The sequence below is a fragment of the Homarus americanus genome, unplaced genomic scaffold, assembly GCF_018991925.1.
Source record: "Homarus americanus isolate GMGI-L3 unplaced genomic scaffold, GMGI_Hamer_2.0 scaffold24260, whole genome shotgun sequence".
Lineage (NCBI taxonomy): Eukaryota > Metazoa > Arthropoda > Malacostraca > Decapoda > Nephropidae > Homarus > Homarus americanus.
Window position 1 is genome coordinate 2309907 of NW_024721079.1, and position 24026 is coordinate 2333932.

Genomic DNA, 24026 nt, shown 5'->3' on the forward strand with positions numbered 1-24026 from the left:
ATTTTTTTTTTACTCGTTTAAAAACCATAATTAAATAACTTTCTTCCCAAAACTCATTTAAATTTTTGTTGCATGAACGAGACAAGACGACCCAGGTATTCCAATTAGTAACTGTCCCAAACTATTTTTCTTTTATTCTTCGCCAGGTAAGTTCATTAAGGTGATTAAATATTCTATGCAAACATTGTCCCTTAATGATCAAGTCTTGGGGTGGGTTTTCGCCCTCATTATCTTAACTTTTGCATAAATTATCAACCAGATGATGTTCCCGCAATCAGCAGTCGGGGAGAAATTCCTTATTTATGTTGTTTCGTTGGGATTTTCTTCTTTTCTTTGGTTTTCGTGATTTTTTCTTTCTAAGTAAGGTTTATTATTATTATTATTATTATTATTATTATTATTATTATTATTATAATATAATTATTATTATTATTATTATTATTATTATTATTACTACTACTACTACTCATGTTGTTCCGTGGTTCATGTTGCTGACTCGCTGTGTTCCTCTCACACAGGCACAACGACATGAACGTGAGATTCCTACACAACAAACTTCACTCCTTCAACCTGTCCAGCGACCTGACCCAGGAGAAGCCTTGGATGAACTCTCCCTTCTCCCACACTGACCTGCCCAGGCTCAAGCGGGGGCAGGTGGCCGCCCAGGTGAGTACTGTACCTCGGTGGTGGTGAGGTACTTTCCCTTCTCTCACACTCTTCTCCACACTGACTTGCCCTTGTGAGTACAGAGGTGGAGTTCACTCATCGGGTATTTATTTATAAAAAAATACATTTATTTTATCACAATATTTAACATTTACTTCTTGAAGCAATTTTAACTTTCATTAGGATACCGGGAGTGAAGTTTACTCACAAAAATTCAGTGCAAAACAATTTTAATTAGAGAAGTAAAACAAGCTCGTCCCACGTGTTGGTTCTCGTCAGGTCTTTAGACTCGTGTGATAAACAGACTTTGTGATTATCTGGGGCAAGAATGTGCAAGACGGATTCACACGCAACAACTTCAACTTAGAATTTTTTTTTTAGTGTATGATAAACTCATCTGCTAACGTAATTATTTGTATATCTTCAAAAATAGGTTGTGTGTGTGAGAGAGAGAGTCATACTTATTATACCTTACCATATTCATTAGTATAATAGGTAGACATGACGTGTAGGATCATGTACACAAGAATATAGGTCCACACACACACACACACACACACACACACACACACACACACACACATAAAACCAACCATTATCTCAACCTCACCTGAGTCGTAGGGGTAATGAAGCTTCTCTCAGACTCCTCACTGAAGGGATAAGTCATTCAGTTAAAAGATAAGAGCTGGTAACTTGATGAATGTGTTGAGATAATGAATGGGAAGAGTCAGGGGCAAGGGCCAGGAGAAAGAGGGAGAAGAAGAAAGAGAATAAGGAGACGGAGAAACAGAGTGACAGGGAAGAGGAGATGAAGGAAGGAGGAGACGGAGGGGGGAGAAGGAAAAGAAGAAAAAAGGGAGGTTATATGTATTTTGATCATCTATACTTCCTCTCCTTCCACCTTCCCACCTCCCTCCCACCCGAGTGGCTTATCCATCATTCAGACGCACACACACCCACACACACACACACACACACACACACACACACCCCACACACACACACACACACACACACACACACCCACACACACACCATTTTTCAAGAATTTTGGTAACACTGTGATTTATGGGTCAGTCAACACCAGAGGGAAGGTTTTGTATCCGGTAATATATTCACGTTACCCGGGGGATCCTGTTGGTCTCGTCTCGCTGCTGGATATTAATACATCATGAGTGATAGATTTCCGATACGGTGTTTTATCGCGAGTATTAATTTGTTCAGAGATGCAATACTGCCTAGGAGTTTAAACACACACACACACACACACACACACACACACACACACACACACGCCATACTCGCATTACTTAAAATATCATGGAGCGTTAAAATCTACAATATATAATCTAGAAATATATGATTTTGTGTAATATGAACAAACTATTTTTTGTGTGTTACTCTTCTCACAATATTACAGGTGAGGGTTTAAATAAATGTTTACATTAGCGTCATAGATACTTGTGCTTCTGAAAATATGAACGAAAAAAAAAGTATTACTCATTGAGAAACAAAATAAGGTAAATGGTCAAAACGTAGCGATATGGTCAAAGTAATAAAGTGTTTCCTCCTCTTGACACTCTTAGTTGTAACACTTGAGGAAACTTGAATAATATAGATGTGGATGAAAATACAGTGTTTGGTTAAAATAATATCACATCTTAAAGTATGTCATTCCCAAAACTTCATTTATTTTTAGACGCAGCTGCTCATATTTTTGTATAAACATCGCGGACGTCAAAATTCCCTTCATTTATATGGCAATAATGAACATTCTTCACAATGTTCACGAACATATGTCACATATTGTGTTCCTTTTATTGCAGTTACTATATAAAAAAATTTTTTCTGAATTTCTTAAATGATATATATATATATATATATATATATATATATATATATATATATATATATATATATATATATATATATATATATATATATATATATATATATATATATATATATATATATATATATATATATATATATATATATATATATATATATATATATATATATATGTGTGTGTGTGTGAAATGTTTGACAAATAGGGAGAACTTTTTCTTTTTACTGGTTCAACTTAATGAAAATTATTTTGTATATGGTGATTTATTTTCTATTGAAGACATCGCTTACCCTCAAAAAATAGCTAAACTCTACCTTAATTTGTTTAGGTTAGGTCGAGTAAGGTAAAGTTATGTTAGGTTTTCTATAAAACCAAACCCTATAAGGGCAGTCACATATCACACAGTAACTACCTGTCACACATCACTCAACAATTTCATGTTAAATTAAACTTACTGTCAGGGAAAACAGACACAGTTAACATGAAGCGAATATAAAACAATATGTCAAATGAAAGTGTTTCTCTCGTGTGTTGCATCATACCTGTCTCCTTTATAATGTTATTTAACACTCTTCATTCTTGGCCACTGCGGGATAAATCAACCACAATACTTAACTTTGGAGAATTTGGTGAGGTAATCAAGTGATGTGAGTGTCATGCTGTGCCTCCAGTACTGTGGTGGTGCGAGGCTTGACTACCACCAGATCATTCTCTCTTACTGTAGATTTTCTCTCTTATTCAGCTCTCTTACTGCCCACTCTTTTATCATCATCCACACTCTCTCAAAAATCCTTACTTTAATTTCATCCATGATTCTCCTCCTCCTACTCCTCTTCACCTCTCAGCATTACCCCCACCTCTCCTCATTTAGCATTCAAACACCAACTAATGAAGCTAACCGAGTCCAAACATCAATACGTGGGCTCAATATTGCACCTCATGCAGCAGATAAAGTCGGAACACCTGACTAAATTTACCTGCAGGAATGTAAACAATATACCTTCATGTGTCATTCATGTTTCTGATGGTCCTGTGATGCTGGAATAGTGTGATGGAAGTTAAGGGACCGGAGAGGAAGTTCCAGCACTTTAAGGGGGGCACCATGTAAAGAATTATCCTCCAAGTTATCAAGCCATAATACTACCATGACCGAATATGTCGTAGGGTTGAACATTGCGGAAGGTAATGAAACACTCTAGGAGCCACACAGTTAGGAGGAGTGAGCCGACGCCCTTGGACGTGACTGTGATGGAAGAGAAGCACTAGAATTCGACATCAGTGAATAGGCCACACACACACACACACACCGTGATAGACGGATATAGTGTTGCTCGGTGTGATGAACCTGCGGCACTGCTATAGAATTGATAATCGTATTTGAGAGAGGCGCCTGTGTCAAGTGTTAGTTTGTTGATGGTGAGGAGAGAATCTGAGGGAATGGTTGTATTAAATGACTCTCACACGACCCTTAAGTAAAAGATGGGACTACTAATGGATACAAGGATCTAGAGAGAATGTGTGAGAGAGGTAGAGAGGGAGAGTGGATGTGAGAGGTGGAAAGAATCAGTAGGTGTGAGAGGTGGAAGGAAAGTTTGAGAGAGAGGTGTAAAGAGAAAATGGGTGAGAAAGATGGATGTGAAAATAATAACAGTAACCACGTGTCTTGTACAGCTAGAACGCTAAACATGTTCAATTTCTCAGCAATTCCTTATACACCAGAGAAAACTCGAAGCAAAATTTACACATTCACAAAACATTAATATATTTGCACCAAGAGACAGGGCAACCAACATTTCGAATTTCAAGACGATAGAGACTGGAAGAAAAGAGGATACGTAAATGGTACTTAGAGGCAAAATCTTAATAATGTTCTTAATTCATATTGTAGTTACTTACACCAACGGGAATGTGTAAAGACCGACAACCTCATGTATAGTCAGGCATCAGAAGGCAAGACACTCTACTTAATTTTTACCATTGTAAGACACAGGCTAGCGAGTTGTTCAAGTTAGGGGCTTGAATAGAAACGTATCGTTGATCATTAAACTGAACGAGAGTCAGGAGAGATGAGATAGATAGATAACTCACAGGTGGAATAATGAACACGAAAATATTTGGAACAGATAAATTGAACAAGGAAATTTTTTTTTTGAGACTTAGACACACAGGAGTTGATTACTGTAGAGGTAAGTGTTAAGTCATTAATATTATCGGGGGAAAAATAACTTGAACTTGGTAAATGAGAAGAGAAGGAATTAGATGCATCAACCAGATTACCTGAAGATTAGATACGACAGTTTATTTCACCAAATGATTAACCACCCAAACGCTATCTGGGGGGCGAAATTGATAGATTGATTAGGTTAGGTTAGCATTTGGGTAGTAAATCTCCCGGTGATAAAAGCTGGAGGTGTCTAAATTTCAGGTGATTTGAGCAGTCCCTAGTAAACACAATGGGTACAGTTGTTGACGCTGGTATCAACATGAGTCAAGACTGTGAAATATTAAGATGTTCAGAAAAGAGAAATTATGTATATATGTATGTATGTATGTATGTATGTATGTATGTATGTAATAGCTAGTGATAAAACATAGGTGTTCCATGGTTCAGAAATATCACTTTTGCAGCCACCACCACTCCCCTGGCCCTCACCACCACTCACTGACACCACACCACCACTCACTGACACCACACCACCACTCACTCATTCCAGCACTCACCACTCACCACTCACTCACTACTCGCTTATGAAAAAATGCCTTCATCAACAGATCTTATAGAACACAATATGTAAACGCTTATGAATTAAACTAAAAAAAAAAAAATGACCAAATTAGAAACATTTATTTTTCAAGCGCTAAAATTCACAGAGGCTGAGAGTGTATTTTCTAAGCTGGATATTGAGAGAAGTCTGAGTGTTTGTCGCTTCCCAACACTCAGACGCGTTCACCAGTTTTCTTACAGAGGAGAATTTTCCGACTCAGCAATTCAGTAACTTCTCTTTTCAGTACCTTAGATAGGTCTCTCTGGCAGTGGTTTAAAGTCTGGGTGTCTCTCAATGGTAGGGAGGTCGAGAATCTGATGGAAAATTCCGAAAAAAAATATATTATCTTTGGTATAGGTTTACTGTATATACTATATGTCACGCTAAATAGAGATTATGTTCGCTGTCACTAAAGTTATAAATCGTGTTGTTTACTGAATGTGTGTGTGTGTGTGTGTGTGTGTGTGTGTGTGTAGATGACAGAATAATCGAAATAAACAAATAGGTCAGGCAGAGTTTAAGATAAGTGAGGAAGGCACAGTGAGGCGGGGGAGATGTCATCTGTTATAGCTATGGTACAGGGGAGGGAAAAGGGAAAGTAAAGAGGAAGGGGGAGGAGATGAGAAAGATGATGTGGGAGGGAAAAGGGACAGAGTAAACGGAGCTCTTTTGTTACAGCTTAGTGTTAGTGAAGCTCTCTCTCTCTCTCTCTCTTAACACAGCTGGTATGATGATATTTATGACTTCAGCTTAATGGTAGTGAAGCTTCAGGACGTTGGGAGTATATACTTAACAATGACATTCCTCGTAACCATAAAATATTTGGGTGACATGTAACACCATAAACAGATGATATATATGACGTCTTCCTCCGCCTTCCAGTACAATAAATGCCTCATCTTAACTGGCGTGGGATATACGAGCATCTATAACACACATTCTGGGGCAGCGGTGGTGGTCAGTACAAGGGAGAGAGAGAATAGTGATGATAACCATAGTACCAGAGAGAGGAAAGTTTGTTTTAAATTCACCACATTCCTCTGCCTCTCACACTTCTGAATGGTTGCTTCTGGTGTTTCTACAAGGTGAGGTAAGGGGAACTGTCGTCGTACTTACAAATACCAAAAAAGTACAGATGTTTACACCATGATGACCACTGGAAGTCTCGGGGTGATATACAAGTCAGCTCTAGTCCTGGTGCTGCTGCTTATTTTTCAATGGTTGTTCGTCACCATCATACACCCACACAGTACTAGGTAACCCGAGTATTCTTAATCAAAGGACCGCTCACTGACGACACCTTTTCTAGATGAGGAACAAAAAAAAAATATATACATAGATAAACCATTCACCTCCTTATCTCTTTCCCATTCTCTCTCCCGTCCCTTCCTTTCACGTTTCCCTGTCACCGTGCCACACAAAACCGCCCCCCCCCCTCAGTCCCTTCCCTACCACACACACACACACAATAATATCACCCCCTGAACCTCCATCTAACCTTGCTCCACACACCACCTCCCTCCCTCCCTATCCGTCATACACTATCATCACCCCCTGTCCCTCCCCTCACTCTGTCACACACCACAAACATCACCATACCCTTCCTCTCTCACTCTGTCACACACCAATAACACTCTGCTGTCCTACCCCCCCATGCTCACTCTCCCATACACCACCGCCGCTCTCCACGGCCTCAACCCCCCACAAACAGACACACGCGTCGCTTTAGTTCTTGTTAGTGTTTTGGCAGTGATAAACAGCTGTAGGATGTCCTCTGACAACTTACCACTGGTAGGAGATATAGGATTTTGTGATTATTTCTTGTGAGAAGAGAGAGAGAGAGAGAGAGATAATGATATTGGGGAGGAAAAGAGGGAAGGAGAGAGTGGGAGAAGAAGGGATGGAGGGAGGGAAGGAGAAAGGGAGATAAGGAGGGTGACAATATGAGATGGAGGGAGGGAAGGAAGTTGTGACATAAAGAGAGGAAATTAAGACAAGAGAAATAAGGACAATCAAGTTGGGACACAGTGGCAAGTGGGAGGAGCTGATAGTGTTTTTGTGCCTCCTCCTCCTCTCCTCCTTCCTTCCTTCCTTCTCTCCCTCCCTCTTTCCCTCTCTCTCTATCTCTTCTTTCCTCTCTTCCTCTCTCCGTCTCCAGTCTCTGTAACCATCCACTGTAATCTGTCTCCAGCCTGCACCAGTCTGTCGCCTTTGTCCAGAGAGGATTCCAGACAAAGGAGACAGACAGACAGACAGACAGACAGACAGGTAGATAGATAGATAGATAGATAGATAGATAGATAGATATGGATGAATTGTGAGTCAAACTGCAACATTTAGTGTATACCGTCACCTCAATATTTGGTTATATTCATCAACAATTCGATCCAGTGTTCAGCGGCACCAAAGAGACGTGAACAATAACAGGTCTCACTTCATTACCTTCAGTTATCACCCACATAAAACGCCACAAGCCGCTGCTGCAGCTTAAAAAAAAAATAAACACAACTCACTTTTAATCGCTGAACACAATAGTGTGTTGGTAGTTTATATTGTGGTAAAAGTGTGGGTTATTTTTATCAATACATACATACATACATACATACATACATACATACATACATACATACTATATATGCAGACACACGTTCACATATCCTCCCCCTCTCAACCTCCCCCATCAGCGTACGGGGGTTATAACATTCTGTCTGTCTGTCTGTCTAACCTTTTCTCTCTCTCTCTCTACTTCTCTTTATATTCATTTCTAGATAATTACTCGCCCGCAGTATAAATAGAAACATCCATACTTTCCTTCGGTTATTATGGTACTACACTGACTAGCTCGTGTGTGTGTGTGTGTGTGTGTGTGTGTGTGTGTGTGTGTGTGTCAGTTATTAAATGATAAAGTTATTGATAAGTGAAGATGTAGTGGATGTTTCGGTTAGGGAAGTACTGCACTGTAGGTGTTGTGCAGGAGGTGATGGTGGTGCTGCCTCAGTCGCGTGTGTTATATGGTCAAGGTCACCAGGGACGTGTGTTATATGGTCAAGGTCACCAGGGACGTGTGTTATATGGGTTAAGGTCACCAGGGACATGTGTTATATGGGTCAAGGTCACCAGGGACGTGTGTTATACGGGTCAAGGTCACCAGAGACGTGTGTTATATGGGTCAAGGTCACCAGGGACGTGTGTTATATGGGTCAAGGTCACCAGGGACGTGTGTTATATGGGTCAAGGTCACCAGGGACGTGTGTTATATGTGTCAAGGTCACCAGGGACGTGTGTTATACGGGTCAAGGTCACCAGGGACGTGTGTTATATGGGTCAAGGTCACCAGGGACGTGTGTTATATGGTCAAGGTCACCAGGGACGTGTGTTATATGGGTCAAGGTCACCAGGGACGTGTGTTATATGGGTCAAGGTCACCAGGGACGTGTGTTATACGGGTCAAGGTCACCAGAGACGTGTGTTATATGGGTCAAGGTCACCAGGGACGTGTGTTATATGGGTCAAGGTCACCAGGGACGTGTGTTATATGGGTCAAGGTCACCAGGGACGTGTGTTATATGTGTCAAGGTCACCAGGGACGTGTGTTATACGGGTCAAGGTCACCAGGTTGGTATCTTTACAGCTTCAGTGACAACTATCAGACTAACAGGTAAACCTTTACTCGTGTGTTGGTAATCAGGATTTATGTCCACTACTTGTTACGCCGTGTTGAGCAGCTCACACACCTACGTATTCTTGCTGAGCGTTTTACTGATTCTCGATAGTAACGACTCACAGTTTGTCGATATAACAAAGAGCTTTTGACTTTCTGTGTCGCCTGAGAGACAATGGGAGGCACGAATTCTGATAAAAAATTCTAGAATTTATTTGTCCTTTTTTGGTGCAAAATGAAAGGTCCTATATTTAATCAGATTCATCAGATTCAAAGTAGTGTCGAACTTGATTGTGTACAGTAATTCCAGCGGCCCTGCCTCTTGTTAAGCTCCTTTGGCACTCTTCTTTTTGGTTGGTATTAAGTTTCTGCATCGCATTTTGTCTGATCTGTAGTGTAACTATGATGGACTAGTGAAGCAGTAGAACTTTGAGCTTAGCCAAGATCTCTTATGGTGAATACTGAGCGAGACTGCACATTGTTGTGACGCAACATACAAAACCGATTCCCATTTCTCAGTCCATTTGTGTCGTGCTGAATCTCTTCGGCGCTTAAGAACGTCCAAATAAAACACTTGTGACCGTCTGTCCTTGTGGAACCAACTCACACCAAATGAATTCAATCTCGGAACTTTTTGCTCACACCTCAGACTGTAACTGTAGTGGTGGATGACATGTGACGTGTTAGCTCAGGGCGAGGCAGGGGTGTGTCGTCGTCCGCATCTTCTTACACTTGTCTGGGCTGTATGTTGGACAGGTTGTCGGGCCGTGCACAGTGTGGAGCGGAAATCAGCAGTTACGATGTCAGTATTTTAAAATTAATTGAAACATTTATTTTCTACCGAGTCAGTGGAAGATGATGTTGCTTCTTTAGGCCATAAACACGAAAATAAAAGGTTTTCGACAACAAATATCTTGGATGGTAACCCAAAACAAAGATATAAATCATTAATGGATTTTTTTTCAATTTGTTTACGTGTGATGTAAGTGGGCGCCTGCATGGTGTGGCCAGAGTCGAGGAAAGTCAGACACCAACGTCAGTGGACACGTAACTCTGGTTTTGGTGTGAAGAGCAACGTTACATATGTGCTTTGAGGACACTATACTGGTCCAGATCGTGTATTGAATGCGAGACGAATCCTCATACTCTTACTAATGGCAAAGTTATTTTCCACGATTATAAACCACTAAAGGAGCTTCCGTACTACCTTTACGGATATCAAACCACTGACGTTAATCTTCGTATAACTTTCCTCGTCAACTCAACGCGGTTCAGGAGACGTAAAGGTAGCGCCTCCCACCACCATCAGGATACCCTCGCCTGCAGCACAACTTTACTTGACGGGCAACTTGAGTACTTTAAATTAAACTATAACCTGCAGCTGTTGATGTCCGAGGACCCACCAGGTGTGTGTTAATTAAATCTGAAGGAGTTGACGAAGGTAGCAGTAGGTAATATAGCATATAGTAGTCAAAAAAATAATATCCTATATTAAGTTACAGTGGTTGCGTTGTTAAAGCTCTCTTGTTTATTTTGTAAAGTTTAGGCTCAGGTGTGTTATTGTTGTTGTTGATATTGTAAGTGATGAATATGTGGTTATATTTGATTGTTTTTTTTTTGTTTGTTGTGGATGGTTGATAGTCTGTAGTGACTGTGTGTGACTGCATTTAATTGGTTATGTGCGGTTGGTTGTTGGGTGTGTGTGTGTGGTTGGGTTTGTATGGTTGTGTGTAGCTGGCTTTATGTGGCTGATTGTTTGTGTTTGGCTTTGTGTGGTTGGTAGTGTGGTAACTGTATACGGCTGTGGGTGTGTGTGTGTGTGTGTGTGTGTGTGGTTGGCTGTGTGTTTGGTTGGTTGTATGTGTTTGTGTGTGGCTGTGTTTGGCTGTATGTGACTGTAATAATAATAATAATAATAAACGGTTTATTAATAGAGTTGCAGCCAGTGGCTGAAAATATACAGACTTACATTTGATTTAGACATAATGATATAATATGCATTGAATACATTTACAGGGCTGTACAGTACATAAATTAGGAGTTGTTTATTATTTTAACAATAGATGGGATGGTGCTAATCTTATATCTATCGGTGCGGGCTCTTATGGGCTGAATTTTGTTATAGTGGCGGACTGCGCGAGTTGGGTGGGGGGCTGCCTGTGGCAGGAGGTGGCGATGACGAGGGTGGTGCATAAGTTGGCTGCCAAACCTTTCCAGTGCTTGGTGGTGGAGGTCACTGAGGGATGGCATTTCCAGGGTGGAGAGAGCGTTGATGTGGCTGGAGTATTCTGCGCCGAGCATGATTCTGCAGGCCCTTTTCTGTACCTTCTCTAGCCGACGTTGTTGGGTGGAGTTGAGAGAAGACGACCAGGCTGGTGATGCATACGTTAGTTTGGGGGAGAATAAAGGCGTTGTAAATAGTCCTCAGCTCTGGTGTGGGTGTCCCAAGTGACCTAAGTCGTCGTAGCATGAAGAGACGGTGCGAGGCTGCCTTGACTGTGTTATTTACATGGGCCTTCCAGTCCAGTTTGTTGTCTATTGTGACACCCAGGAGTTTGGCAGACTGCACCAGCTGGAGAGGATGGGCACCCACTGTGACTGCTGGGGCTTGCACTGGAGTGGTGGCGGTATTGATGTGCATGACTACGGTTTTAGTGTGGTTGATGGTGACCTTGTTCTCCGTAGTACATGCCTGTAGCCTGTCCAGGGTGCCTTGTAGCGATGAGTAGTCTGGTGCGGTGTTGTCCACTGAAACCCCCACACCCCCACGTACTTCCACCTGTGAGGAGTGTCCGATAGAGCATCGTTGATCAGGATGAGGAAGCACAGTGGTCCCATCCTGGTCCCCTGGGGAACACCGCGGCTGTGAGTGGCTGTGTGAAGTAGCCTCCATTGACCGAGGTTAAATGAAGGTAAACGAAAGAGAATTATGAACTGCGTCAGAGGTTTGAATGTTGAGTCTTTTGAAAGTAGATTATACTTTGTGTGTGTGTGTGTGTGTGTGTGTGTGTGTGCGTGCGTGTGCGTGTGTGTGTGCGTGTGCGTGTGTGTGTACCTATTACTGGAAAAATAATCTTGTAGTTTATATCAACATAAAACAAAAATCTCTGAAGTTACACAACGTTGTTAGGATTATCAATAGAAAAAGCTGTTTACTCTCAACAGCTTTTCTTTTTCAGTGTATATAAGTGACTCGTGTGGTATTGTGATGCTTCGGCAGCTTGTGGTGTCTCATCCTTAGTAATTGGCGGCACTGAGATGAAACTTGTCAGTAACGAATGATCATTAGAGAACTTAACTTTTTTTTTTACTGTCCTTTAGCAGTTTTAATTTGACATGGAAAGGATAGATTCAATGTTTTATAATGAACAGTTCTTTGGAATTATCAGTATAGGAGCTTCTAAATTATGTTAGAAATATTCTTTGTTTCTTTATCTCGTCTTTAGGCAGCATATATCTCTACTACTTCACCTGTCATCATTCAGATGCTACAGAACAGAAACAAACTCCACGTATAAACATTAAAAACGGAAGTCCCAGCCTCAATATATACAATCCCTTGACATTATATCTGCACGGCTTGTAGTTGATGTGAACGATACATGAATAATAATAATAATAATAATAATAATAATAATAATAATAATAATAATAATAATAATAATAATAATAATAATAATAAAATGACTTATTTTTTATATAGTCCTTCCGTCCTTCCATTCTCTCCCTGATCCTGTCTAAATCATTCTTCCACAGGCTTAGGAAACCGATCACCTTACCTCTTACTCTATCTGCGAACTTTAAACTTTGTAACAATTTACCAAACAACATGAACCTCCTGGGCTCCATGTTACCTATTAACCTCGCCCTTCATCTATTGCCTCCCCTCCCTTACCCACCCTTACTCATCCGCCACTCCGGTAATAATTCTGTCTGCTTCATTTTAGCTTCTCTCAACTTGCCAAAACACACGTCCAAAATTAGTATAATTTTTTTTTTCGTGATCGTTCTCATTTTTACGCAGTCTTTCATCCACCCACCTTGCTCATCCTCCAGTAGATTAATGTTCAAACTAAGTCTCTCTTCTTGAGCAATAAACTGTATAATTTATATCCTTCCTCTCATCTATATCTCTTTACACTTCCTTATAATACTTTAAAGGTTAATACTTTCATGTAACTCAGGCCATCACTCAGCGTCTCTTTTGACTGGGACGGTTTACTAGCTAGTCCACTGCCGGTGAGAAATACAGCAAGGATAAGCTTCACACATTCATCCTCCTCCCTGCCACCATTTACTCGCTACGCATCACAACATTGAACCTCCTAACGTGCGCCGGTCTTCTCCCTCATGCAATCAACAGTTCGCCAGGTGCAGGTCATACAGGCACCTCCCAGGACCCTACATTCATCTTCGTCTCATCAGGAAGATACAACACAACCATCACTTGAGTCTAGACCACAATGAATGACAGTGTTGCCAACGTCACCTCAGCTCCTGGCAGTCTTTTCCGGGAAAAAAAAAACGATGAATTTATGTATTTCTTAAAAAAAATACGTTTTTTCTGGTCAAAACGACCAGGTAGATAATTATTTAAATGAACAGCTTTATATCTAACTTAGCCTGTTCTAACTTATCCATACCTAACCTACTTAGGTAAATTTCGCAATCTCATGATGATAAACGATGTCTTAGATGAAACAACAGTGGCTTTTTAAAACTTATGAGGCGATTATCTTTTTATAGATATATAGATTTATGTGTAGGTCCTTGGTGGTGACATACAAGACTAACACCTGTCTGCTATTGATAGTCAGTTAGCCAGTGAGACTCGGGCGGGCTGTTGAGGCCAGAGTTAACCCACACTTCACCTGCTGGTTGTTATGACTGATGAACGTCCCTATTTGCAGTGTCTAGCCTCTTGTGTGTGTGTGTGTGTGTGTGTGTGTGTGTGTGTGTGTGTGTGTTTACTCTAAGACTAACAAGCCATCAAACGCGGTTTCAAAACCAAGCGACTTGAGGATCAGGAGGCTGAACACACTTTCAGACAGCAGCTCGTCGAGGGGTTTATGAACAATCCGACAACTAACAACTTGAACCCGAGTGGCGAATGGGGTACACTCAAGACCACCATCACAAAGACCTGTAGTAAGACCTTTGGCCAGTCCAGAAGAAAGAGTAGTGGACTAAAGCATGTCAAACGTAAAAGTTTGCGGATCGAGACCAGATGCGCGAATTTTTCAATTCCACCAAGTTAGATTGGCAAGATTCTCGCTCGAGTTCTACTGAACTGACTCCTACCCCAGTGTGGCTTTAGACCATCTCGCAGCATCACTGATATGATCTTTGCTGTCCGCCAGATACAGAAGTTCTGACAACAGCACCATGACCTACACATGCCCTTCAACGACCTCACTAAGGCCGTTGATTCGGTCTACAGGGAACCCCTCTGCCGGCATCAATCGTTTTGGTTGCTCACCCAAATTCATCGCCATTGTAAGACAACTCCATGATGGCTCCAACTGCAGTGTCCTGCATAATGGCACCCAGTCTGAGTTCTTGCCCATCCAAACAGGTGTAAAACAGGAATGTGTGCTAAAGCCAACTCTCTTTTCCATTTTCTTGGCTGCCTTCCTTACCACTTCCAGTGTCAATCTAGCCGGCAGGGCGGACATCCAATACTGGATGAAGGGACTCTTCAAGATAATACGATTCCAGACAGGAACAAAGGTGTCGGTCACTTCCATCACTGAAGTTCAGTAGGCAGATGACCTCACTCTCGTGTCTCATACTGAACGCCACCTCCAGTGATGATTGCATCGATTGGCGAGATATGGAAGATACTGTAACACCATGCGAGTTTATCTTGCTTCATTCTCCTGTTATTGTTTTATGAAGTTGTTAATAGTCAATTGCTTTTTAAACGTAGAGAATCATTGTCGATATTGAATTCGAGAGATCCTTCTTAGACTATCTTGGCTGCTACGAAACCGGTTGAGTCAAGTGAAAATAGAGGAAGGAAGTCAGGTTGTGTGTCGGTTCTAGAATTATGCTTTAAGTGTCAGTCTATGTTAGTTACATACATTTAAAACCCGCATAGTTGCACTTATGTTGGGTGTGAATAGTTAATGATGTCAGGTTTTCATTCTTACCTTGAAATTTTGCCATAAAACTGTTTACCTTAGACCCAAATTTGGCGTGACTTTAACTGAATCGCAAGTCCTGATTCTCGATTGGTCTTAGTAGGACTCAGGGCTAATGAAGTATGTGTTGTGGCATTGTGACACACACACATACACACACTGTTCTCTTTGGGCTTTTGAATTCATACACTAATGTGAAAACCTTCTTGCTTACGCTCCAGCACATAACCTTCTGCCAAAAATTACTCCAGTTGGCGCAGCACTGAGTTAACTGGTACAGGCGGCCCAGGGAGTGCTCGGGCGTGAGGGCTGGAGTGGGATCAACTCTGATGAAGTAAACACCACCAGCGACTGACTATACTAACGGCTGGCTACTAGTGGCTGCCACCAGTATAACCTAAAGTGTATATGTTACCACCAGTGACTCATTTAGGGTAACTGTAAACCTAGAATAAACCACAGCTATACTGAATGGATTGATTTATGATACTACTACTACTACTACTACTACTACTACTACTACTACTACTAACATATCATCAGTCTTCAGGTGTAGATAATCTTACCTGAAGGTATTAGTATTGAACATTAAATTGATTGCAGATGAACAAAGAGCTCCTCGCGACACTAGTTGAAGTTGAAAGGCGTCAGTAGTTGATAGTGTTAGTCTTTGAAGTTACCAACAGTTGAGAGTAATTGTAGCTACTGCTATAAGACCTCCATACAGTCTGGTACACGTCAGTATAATACCATCACACAGTCTGGTACACGTCAGTATAATGCCTCCACACGTCAATATAATGCCTCCACACAGTCTGGTACACGTCAGTATAATACCATCACACAGTCTGGTACACGTCAGTATAATACCCCATCACACAGTCTGCACACACGTCAGTATAACGCTCCACACGTCAATATAATGCCCACACGTCTGCACACGTCAGCATAATACCATCACACAGTCTGGTACACGCCGCGTTAATGCCTCCACACGTCAATATAATGCCTTCCACATAGCCTGGGCATACAGAGAAGGCTCACACGTCAATATAATGCCTCCACACAGTCTGGTACACGTCAGTATAATACCATCACACAGTCTGGTACACGTCAGTATAATGCCTCCACACGTCAATATAATGCCTCCTGCTGTTAGCCTGGGTGGGCATCGCCAGAGTATTACTTACTGCTATTAGTTCAGATGTCAGTATAATGCCTCCACACGTCAGCATAATACCTTCACACAGTCTGGTACACGTCAGTACCTCCACACGTCAGCATAATGCCTCTACGTCAGTATTATGCCCAACTTTTCTCAATATTAGTTGGTGAGGAAAATAAAAGCCTTAGAAAATAAAGGTTTAATTAACAAAGTGTTGTTGACTTAGGAGAAGAAGGATCAGTGAACGGCGGCTTGAACAACGATGTTTTGACGATAAAATCCTAACATTTGGAACTCAATTGCTGCTGGAAACAAACTTAATCTGAAGGAAGTTTGAATGAAAGGAAACTCTCGGTGGTAAACTGAGGTAAACTCGGGAGCGTGAAGGGTGTAAACTTTATTATCTCGTTGATTAGTGAAGCGGTACAAGCATCCTTTACCACAGTTCAGGAATGAGAGAGAGAGAGAGAGAGAGAGAGAGAGAGGGGTGGGGCGTAAGTGGAGGATGGAGCTGTAAAAGATTATGAGTTTATTATTAACATATTATTATTATTATTAAGTATTACATATTACATATTATTAATTATTATTATTATTATTGTTATTAATATTATTATTATTATTATTATTATTATTATTATTATTATTATTATTATTATTATTTCTCAAGGACGATTAGGGTAAAATTTTTAAAACTGAGAATACAGATATCGGTTCGAAAACAGTGAGCCGTGAGGGATGCAATTCAATGATAATATTGACACAGGAAAGAAAGACAAAACGTAGAAAAGACGATGAAAATGTTGTGCATGAGTGATGTGGAAGGGAGGAGAAGAGGGGAAGAAGAGGAGAAGGTGTGTATTAACAGTGTAAGGGAAGGGAGAGAGGGAGTGTGTGGATGACAGGGTGTGTGAGGGTGATGGATGACTAACAGGGTATGTGAGGGTGATGGATGACAAGGTGTGAGGGTATTGCAGTGTTTGATGGACGAGAGAAACATTACATTGACCATTATGTTGTAAGTATTAGGAGATATTTTTTGTGATAATAATATAAAGAAATATTTACTTAAAGTTGAATATTTCATCGTCTCTCGGGTTGCGTCATTATTTGAGGCAACGCTTAACCTTTGTGTTTGGCTTAAAGTCTATAGAATTCTTTATTAAATATATAAGTTCTGTCTGTATTATATGTACTTATATCTAAATCCAAGTTTATATTGTAGTTGACAAAATACATCGTCGTATTCCTTACTAAGAGACAAACAGAAACACGTGTGCATTAGTGAATGTTAGTGGTCGTGTCATTCAAGTGTTTATTCTATACAACAAAAAACCACGAGCAAGAAAGACACACACACACACACACACACACACACACACACACACACACACACACACACACACAGACTAGATAAGATACAACTTGATGACGACACTGAAGGTGACTGCTGCATGTCGTTCAGCTCCAGGTGGCTTCTGTTGCATGAAGAGTGACGGGCGCTTCGTTGTGACCCTTGTGGCGATTACCAGTCCAGAGACATGACTAGGCTCTATAGCATACACAACTGCCACACCACCTCCTCCACGATGATTTTAGGTTAGGTTAGGTTTTGTTAAATTAGATTAGACTATACTTTGTTATGTTAGATTAAGATAGGTTAGGTTATGTTAGATTAGATAAGATTATATAAGGTAATGTTTAGTAAGGTTAGGTGAGGCCAAGCAACCAGAATGTGTTAGACTATTATATCATGTCATCAACCAATAGGGAAGCTGTTTTCACCAAGATGTAATGTGGCGCAAGAGGTTCGATCAATAAAGATAAATACGTAGCTTCTTGTAATAGAACGCCATCTCGATAAAACAGCCACACGTCGTTATATAATACCAATCCCGTTTTCTATATCTCCTGTCATCCTAAAAATGTAAAAACAAAAAACCTTACCAATTTATCTTCATCTTTTTTACAGTTTATACCAACACATAACTGAACATGATGTGAATAAAATAATAATATGTTACCACGACAAATGGATGAAGTAATTATTTGTTTGCTTACAATATTCCATTTAATAGAGCCATTGCACCATCAGCACGTTTTAAAGACCATAAACTTGATGGAATCTACTTTTTTGTGAATTTAATTTTGTTTTATATTTTTGTGCATTTCTGATTAACAATAATTAAGTCAAGGTTGATTGTGTTGTATAATGTGTGGGTTGTATATTTTGAAATTTTTGGTCTCGGTTTGTTGTTGGTAGTGTGTCAGTGTAGGAGGCTATACTGAGGGTGAGTGTGGTGGTGCTGGTAGTGTCAGTGTAGGAGGCTGTATTGAGGGTGAGTGTGGTGGCGGTGGTGGTGTGTCAGTGTAGAAGGTGAACAATACTGAGGGTGAGTGTGGTGGCGGTGGTGGTGTGTCAGTGTAGAAGGTGAACTATACTGAGGGTGAGTGTGGTGGTGCTGGTAGTGTCAGTGTAGGAGGCTATACTGAGGCATTAGTACACAGGTCATAATTTTGTAGTCACCTTCGACGTCTGAAGTATATATGTGTCTTAGTGGCTGTCATGGTGAGAGATATTCCCAAGACAGATGGGAATGAACCTCTTTCTTCCCATGTACTCAAGAATGGATAAAGAAAGACTTAGAGTGAAAGACTGATGTTTGTTTTCACTCTTGCAAGTTTGTGGTGCAGGGTGACCGGACACAGTCTATCTTGCCATTTACGGTCACTCGTTCTCTGCTTGTGGTAACTTGTGTGTTATACTCTGGTGTTCCTCTGGTTTATCCCTGTTGATGTACAGTCGCCCCAGGCAACTATCTTCACTTGGGGAAGGTCGATGAATTTCAGAATGAACACTGCGACTCCTGTTGTCTCGGTAGGGTTGTCAAAATTCTTCGTCCGTTGCGTTATATTTTCACAACATAATTTTGTAAAGATTGTTTTTTGAGTCTGTACGCTTCCCAGCAGCACATGGCCGAGGAGGGATAACTGCGCTCCTACCTCATATATTGTATCTATAAAATAAATTCTGCCAAACTAATGACAGGATTTACGTATTTGAACATTTCGTGATAATGACACTTTCACTCAGAGGTTTATAATGGTAACTAAGGTTAGCTGCTATCGAAGGCAATCAGCGCAAGCATTTTAGGCTATGGGGTCTGGAGGCAACGCCCTGGAGGGGGTCTAAGAGTCATAATTTCGGAAGCAATTATATGTATATAATTTTTTGGGCCATAATGATCGGGATAAATAGGACAGGGTGTGAGTGGGGTAACCTCCAGCTTTTTTTTCCTCTTAATTTACTCTGTTTATTTTGTTAAATTTTTCTGTTAGGTCCTGGAGGGAGATTGAGCCTCTCAGTCAACTTTTATTACCGCCAGGTATATTCTGTAACTGATAATTGACTATTAAATTATCTAATTTTCACAAAGCAAGAAGCAGTATGTACATTACATTAAACCAAACAAGCAGGACACACTGGCTCGCCTGCTACAGTACACTCTAAACCAGCGTACCACCACAGTAATATTCTCCTCTAATGTCCAGTTTCATTCTCGTGTTGCTGTATATGTAGCACCAACTTTGTTTTAATGTTTACACTATTATAATATTTTGTGGTCACATTAGGGTATTTCGGCAACATGTGTGTAGCAGCGTGTAAAGAACCGTTCCTTTTAAGTCTCGTGCCCATTGTAGTTCTGTTTGTATTGTTAATATCCAGCACCAAACTGGTATTAGTCAAAGCTTAGAAACATTTTATAATTTATATTTTATTTTGGATTAACATTTTTAATAGCTTAAATAATAAGAGATTACTACTAGATTAAACTATTGTCTTGTACTCGCTGGCACTAGACAACAAAGGAAGAGACACACGAATATAATCATGATCATTGAAGTGTTAGTTCATTGTTTATTTTCTTACTAAACCACAGCCTCAATAACATGAATTTAGTAGGTCCGTTTATAGGGGTTTAACAGTCATTTTTCTTACCCACTCCGTACTGAATAACCGAAGGAGTCAGGTAATATAATTCAGTATGATCATTTTATAATCAGGTGCCATATTTTGAGTCTAATCATGAAACTCCAGGTATGGTTATGATAGTCCACAGGTACAAGACCCTTGAAACTGTACTGTAGTTCATGTATTGGGTGTCAGGGAATAGGGTAGGTGCCAGGGGTGAGGGTGGGTGTCAGGGAATAGGGTAGGTGCCAGGGGTGAGGGTGGGTGTCAGGGAATAGGGGTAGGTGCCAGGGGTGAGGTGGGTGGGTGAATAAGTAGGTGCCAGGGGTGAGGGTGGGTGTCAGGGTGGGGTGTCAGAATAGGGGTAGGTGCCAGGGTGAGGGTGGGTGTCAGGGGTGAGGGTGGGTGTCAGGGGTGAGGGTGGGTGCCAGGGGTGAGGGTAAGTGCCAGGGGTGAGGGTGGATGTCAGGGGCGAGGGTAGTTGCCAGGGGTGAAGAAGGGTGCCAGGGGTGAGGGTAGGTGCCAGGGGTGAGGTCCATCTGGCACTGTTTACAACCTCCCTACAACACAGTATCTATGTAGTGTTCAGTTCATTCACTGGAGACAGAGTAAAATAAATTCTACCTCTTAATATTTAATACAAAATTAACTGTGATTAATTCTCTTTCATATTAGCCATAGAAAATAAAACGCAGAAAACATTCGACCAAATAAATTTCATCAGACCTTAGAAAACATACAAATCTTAATTTTTTTTGTGTGATCCAATTTGTAAAATATACATCGGGATAAATTATTATCATTCATTATTTTAATCTTATTCATTCTAACCACAAGATAAAAGTAAATAAAAATACATCGACAAAATATTCAAAGTTTGCAGTCATTACAATGTGATGTGAATGTTACTACCACAAGCCAAGTATTGACATTCGGTAATAGTTTAGTTACGAGGAATAAACAGATGTCCATTTCAACTTTGTCGCGTAAATATGACCAAAACATTCCAATATAAACAAAACACAATTTCCTATGACATTAAGAGCAGCATTACAACAAAACTACCGCATGTGAGTGGAGAGTAAATGGGAGCATTATAAGTGGATGATATTGTGGCTAAAAGTGGACATAAAGTGCACTTGTAATTATGAACTGATGGTGGGACAAAAATAAAGGTCAAGTGGTGTATAATTTTAGAGCAATGATGAAGATGAAAGGGTATTATTGTTGTGATGACCGGATAGATAGATAGATAGATAGATAGATAGATGGATAGATAGAGTGGACATAACTAAGGGTAAATGTTCAACAATCACTGCTGTATACCCGAATGGATTCTGTAGATAAATAGGTATTCTCTACACAGCCAGATTAGTTATTTTGGACATTTATACTATGAATTAATCAGTGACCATATTAACCACAGTGTAGGTAATAATATAATTCTCGTAATATGAAATAAACTGTGGATGATATGAAGCAGAAATAGTATAGCCAGTTGTTATTATTATTATTATTATTATTATTATTATTGTTGTTGTTGTTGTTGTTTTTGTTGTTGTTGTTTCCCTGTCATGCCAAAATACATGTAAGTCATTCTTTCCTTCTTCCTCTCCAAAATTCTCTGGGGAAGGGCGGGAAACAACACTACCTCACCATAACATGTACTTAATAGATCAGTGTTGCGTGTCAAAAAGTACATTCACACGCCATCTATTGACCAAATAATGAACTGATCACCGATTCAACCAATAAGAGAACAACGCTGGAATGTTTAACCAATGAGAGCGGGTTGTTGCACTTCCTTTGGAGGTAGACTTCACCAGTGGGCGAATCCAACAGGCCACCTGTCATATAGGTAATGACACGTGATCGCGGGCACCTTCGTGCCCCGTGAAAGTTTGAACGCTCGTGCTTGGCTAAAGTACAGCGAATGAGGGTGCGCCAAGTCCGTAGACTTGCATGGTTAATTAGGGTGCGCCAAGTCCGGAGACTTGCATCGTTTTCCATCGTAAATAAAATGTTTAATTAATGCCTTCCTAAAGAAACCATCGATATGGGACCAGGTTTGTCCCACTCTACGAATTTTTTGCGATTTTTCCACCAAGTTTGATGAAAAACGATTGTGCCGTTTCGACTGCCCTGAACAGACAGACAGACAGACAGACGCCTAGTCCTATAGTATATTAGATGCTTGTTTCGTAATTCCGTCATGTTGGAAGACCAAGACACAAATCCTCTTCTATGACTCACTGTTCTTATTGGCTGAATGTTCCCATGCCTGTTTCTTATTGGTTAAAATAATTAGTCCACGGATCAATAGCACATTAAAGAATAAATATACAGGGTGTTGAAATAGTTTTTCATCCCGGAGAATAGATTAACCGTATGTAAATATTGTTTGCGTGACTGTGATAAAACAATGCTTGGTTCTCAATATATGTACATGTACAAAATATTAATTGCGTTAATATTTTTACTTTAATTACATCAATAAACATACAGTAATTTCATTCTCTGGGATACGCTATTTATTCAACACCCACGTAGCTTATACTTATGTAAATAATGATGTTATCGTTTTAATTATGTTTTTATTGTGTTCATTATTATTAGTGTTTCTATTATTAGAATTATCTGAGTGTCCACAACCACCAAGAGTTTGTTCCAAAATTGTATTATTGTGATAATAATAATAATAATAATAATAATTATTATTATTATTATTATTATTATAATTATTATTATTATTATTATCATCATTATTTCACCTTCATAGATTGCTCGATGTTTGTACAATACATGCATATGTTAGTACGTGTGTATGTTTGCATGTTTGAATGTTTGTACGCGTATATATTTGTAGGTATGTATGTTTGAATGTGTGCATGTTTATGTGTGTATTTACTTATGTATGCTTGTACGTGTGTATTTTTGTACATGTGTATTTCTGTACATGTGTATGTTTGTACAAGTGTATGTTTAAGCGTATGCATATTCGGGTATGTTTGTGTGTTCTTTGAAATTAAGTCGTTGACATACGACTCTGCCTAGTCTCAGACTGTGCCCGCTGAGAGCAGCTGACCTGTAATGTTGTGCTGACTTATTACTCGTTTAGAATGTTTCAAATATGGTAAAAAATATTTAAGAAGCTTATTGTGGTCGACCATTTGATGTGAAAAGAACCTGGTATTCAGGCAAACGCAAGGTATTAAAGAAAAATAGCTTTTCAGTTTGTTCACGAAATCTTGTAAAAACTGACAGAAATATTGCAGACTTTCACTTTGGAGAGCAAGACGTCCCATGACAATCACAGAAGTTGTTCGTTCTGGAATATAATAAAGCATATATGCAAGAATTCACAATTGTTCCACTATTTTTTTTTCAATTTGAAATGTTGGGTAATGACAATAAGTCTATCGGAAGTCATATGACATTTGTTTGTAGTCCGAGTGTCAGGAAAAATGAAAATAGTATTTTTCAATTTGAAATGATGGTTACGTTCAGATAAGATCGCATCAATACTTAATTATTAGTATTATTATTGTGTTTTCTTCTCATAGAGAAATGTGTAGTATGTGAGGCAAGATTATTTCCTCCACTCTTTTGAATGTCATTGGGGCTGGGTGGGATAATATAATTTAATCGCAATAACTTTCCTGATAAAAAGGTGTTAAAAGTCTCGAAAAGTGGAACCCTGTGCCATCTGTTGTAAAATTCACTGAAAAGTCTTTAGGATCACGTGAAGATTAGACACCCCAGCTTATTTCACCTGGATAATTAAACACGTGGACGCTACTTGGG

The 24026-nt window shown here is 40.0% G+C and overlaps 1 protein-coding gene across 1 annotated transcript in view; it reads left to right on the forward strand.

Annotated features, from left to right (window-relative positions):
• The first annotated feature begins 468 nt into the window (after positions 1-468).
• LOC121861332 (dipeptidase 1-like) overlaps positions 469-24026 on the forward strand; it is an 85953-nt gene continuing 62395 nt past the window's right edge. The window contains exons 1-2 of the mRNA XM_042358979.1: positions 469-473; positions 519-666. Coding sequence (XP_042214913.1) covers positions 469-473; positions 519-666 — 153 coding nt within the window. The remainder of the gene's footprint in view (positions 474-518; positions 667-24026) is intronic.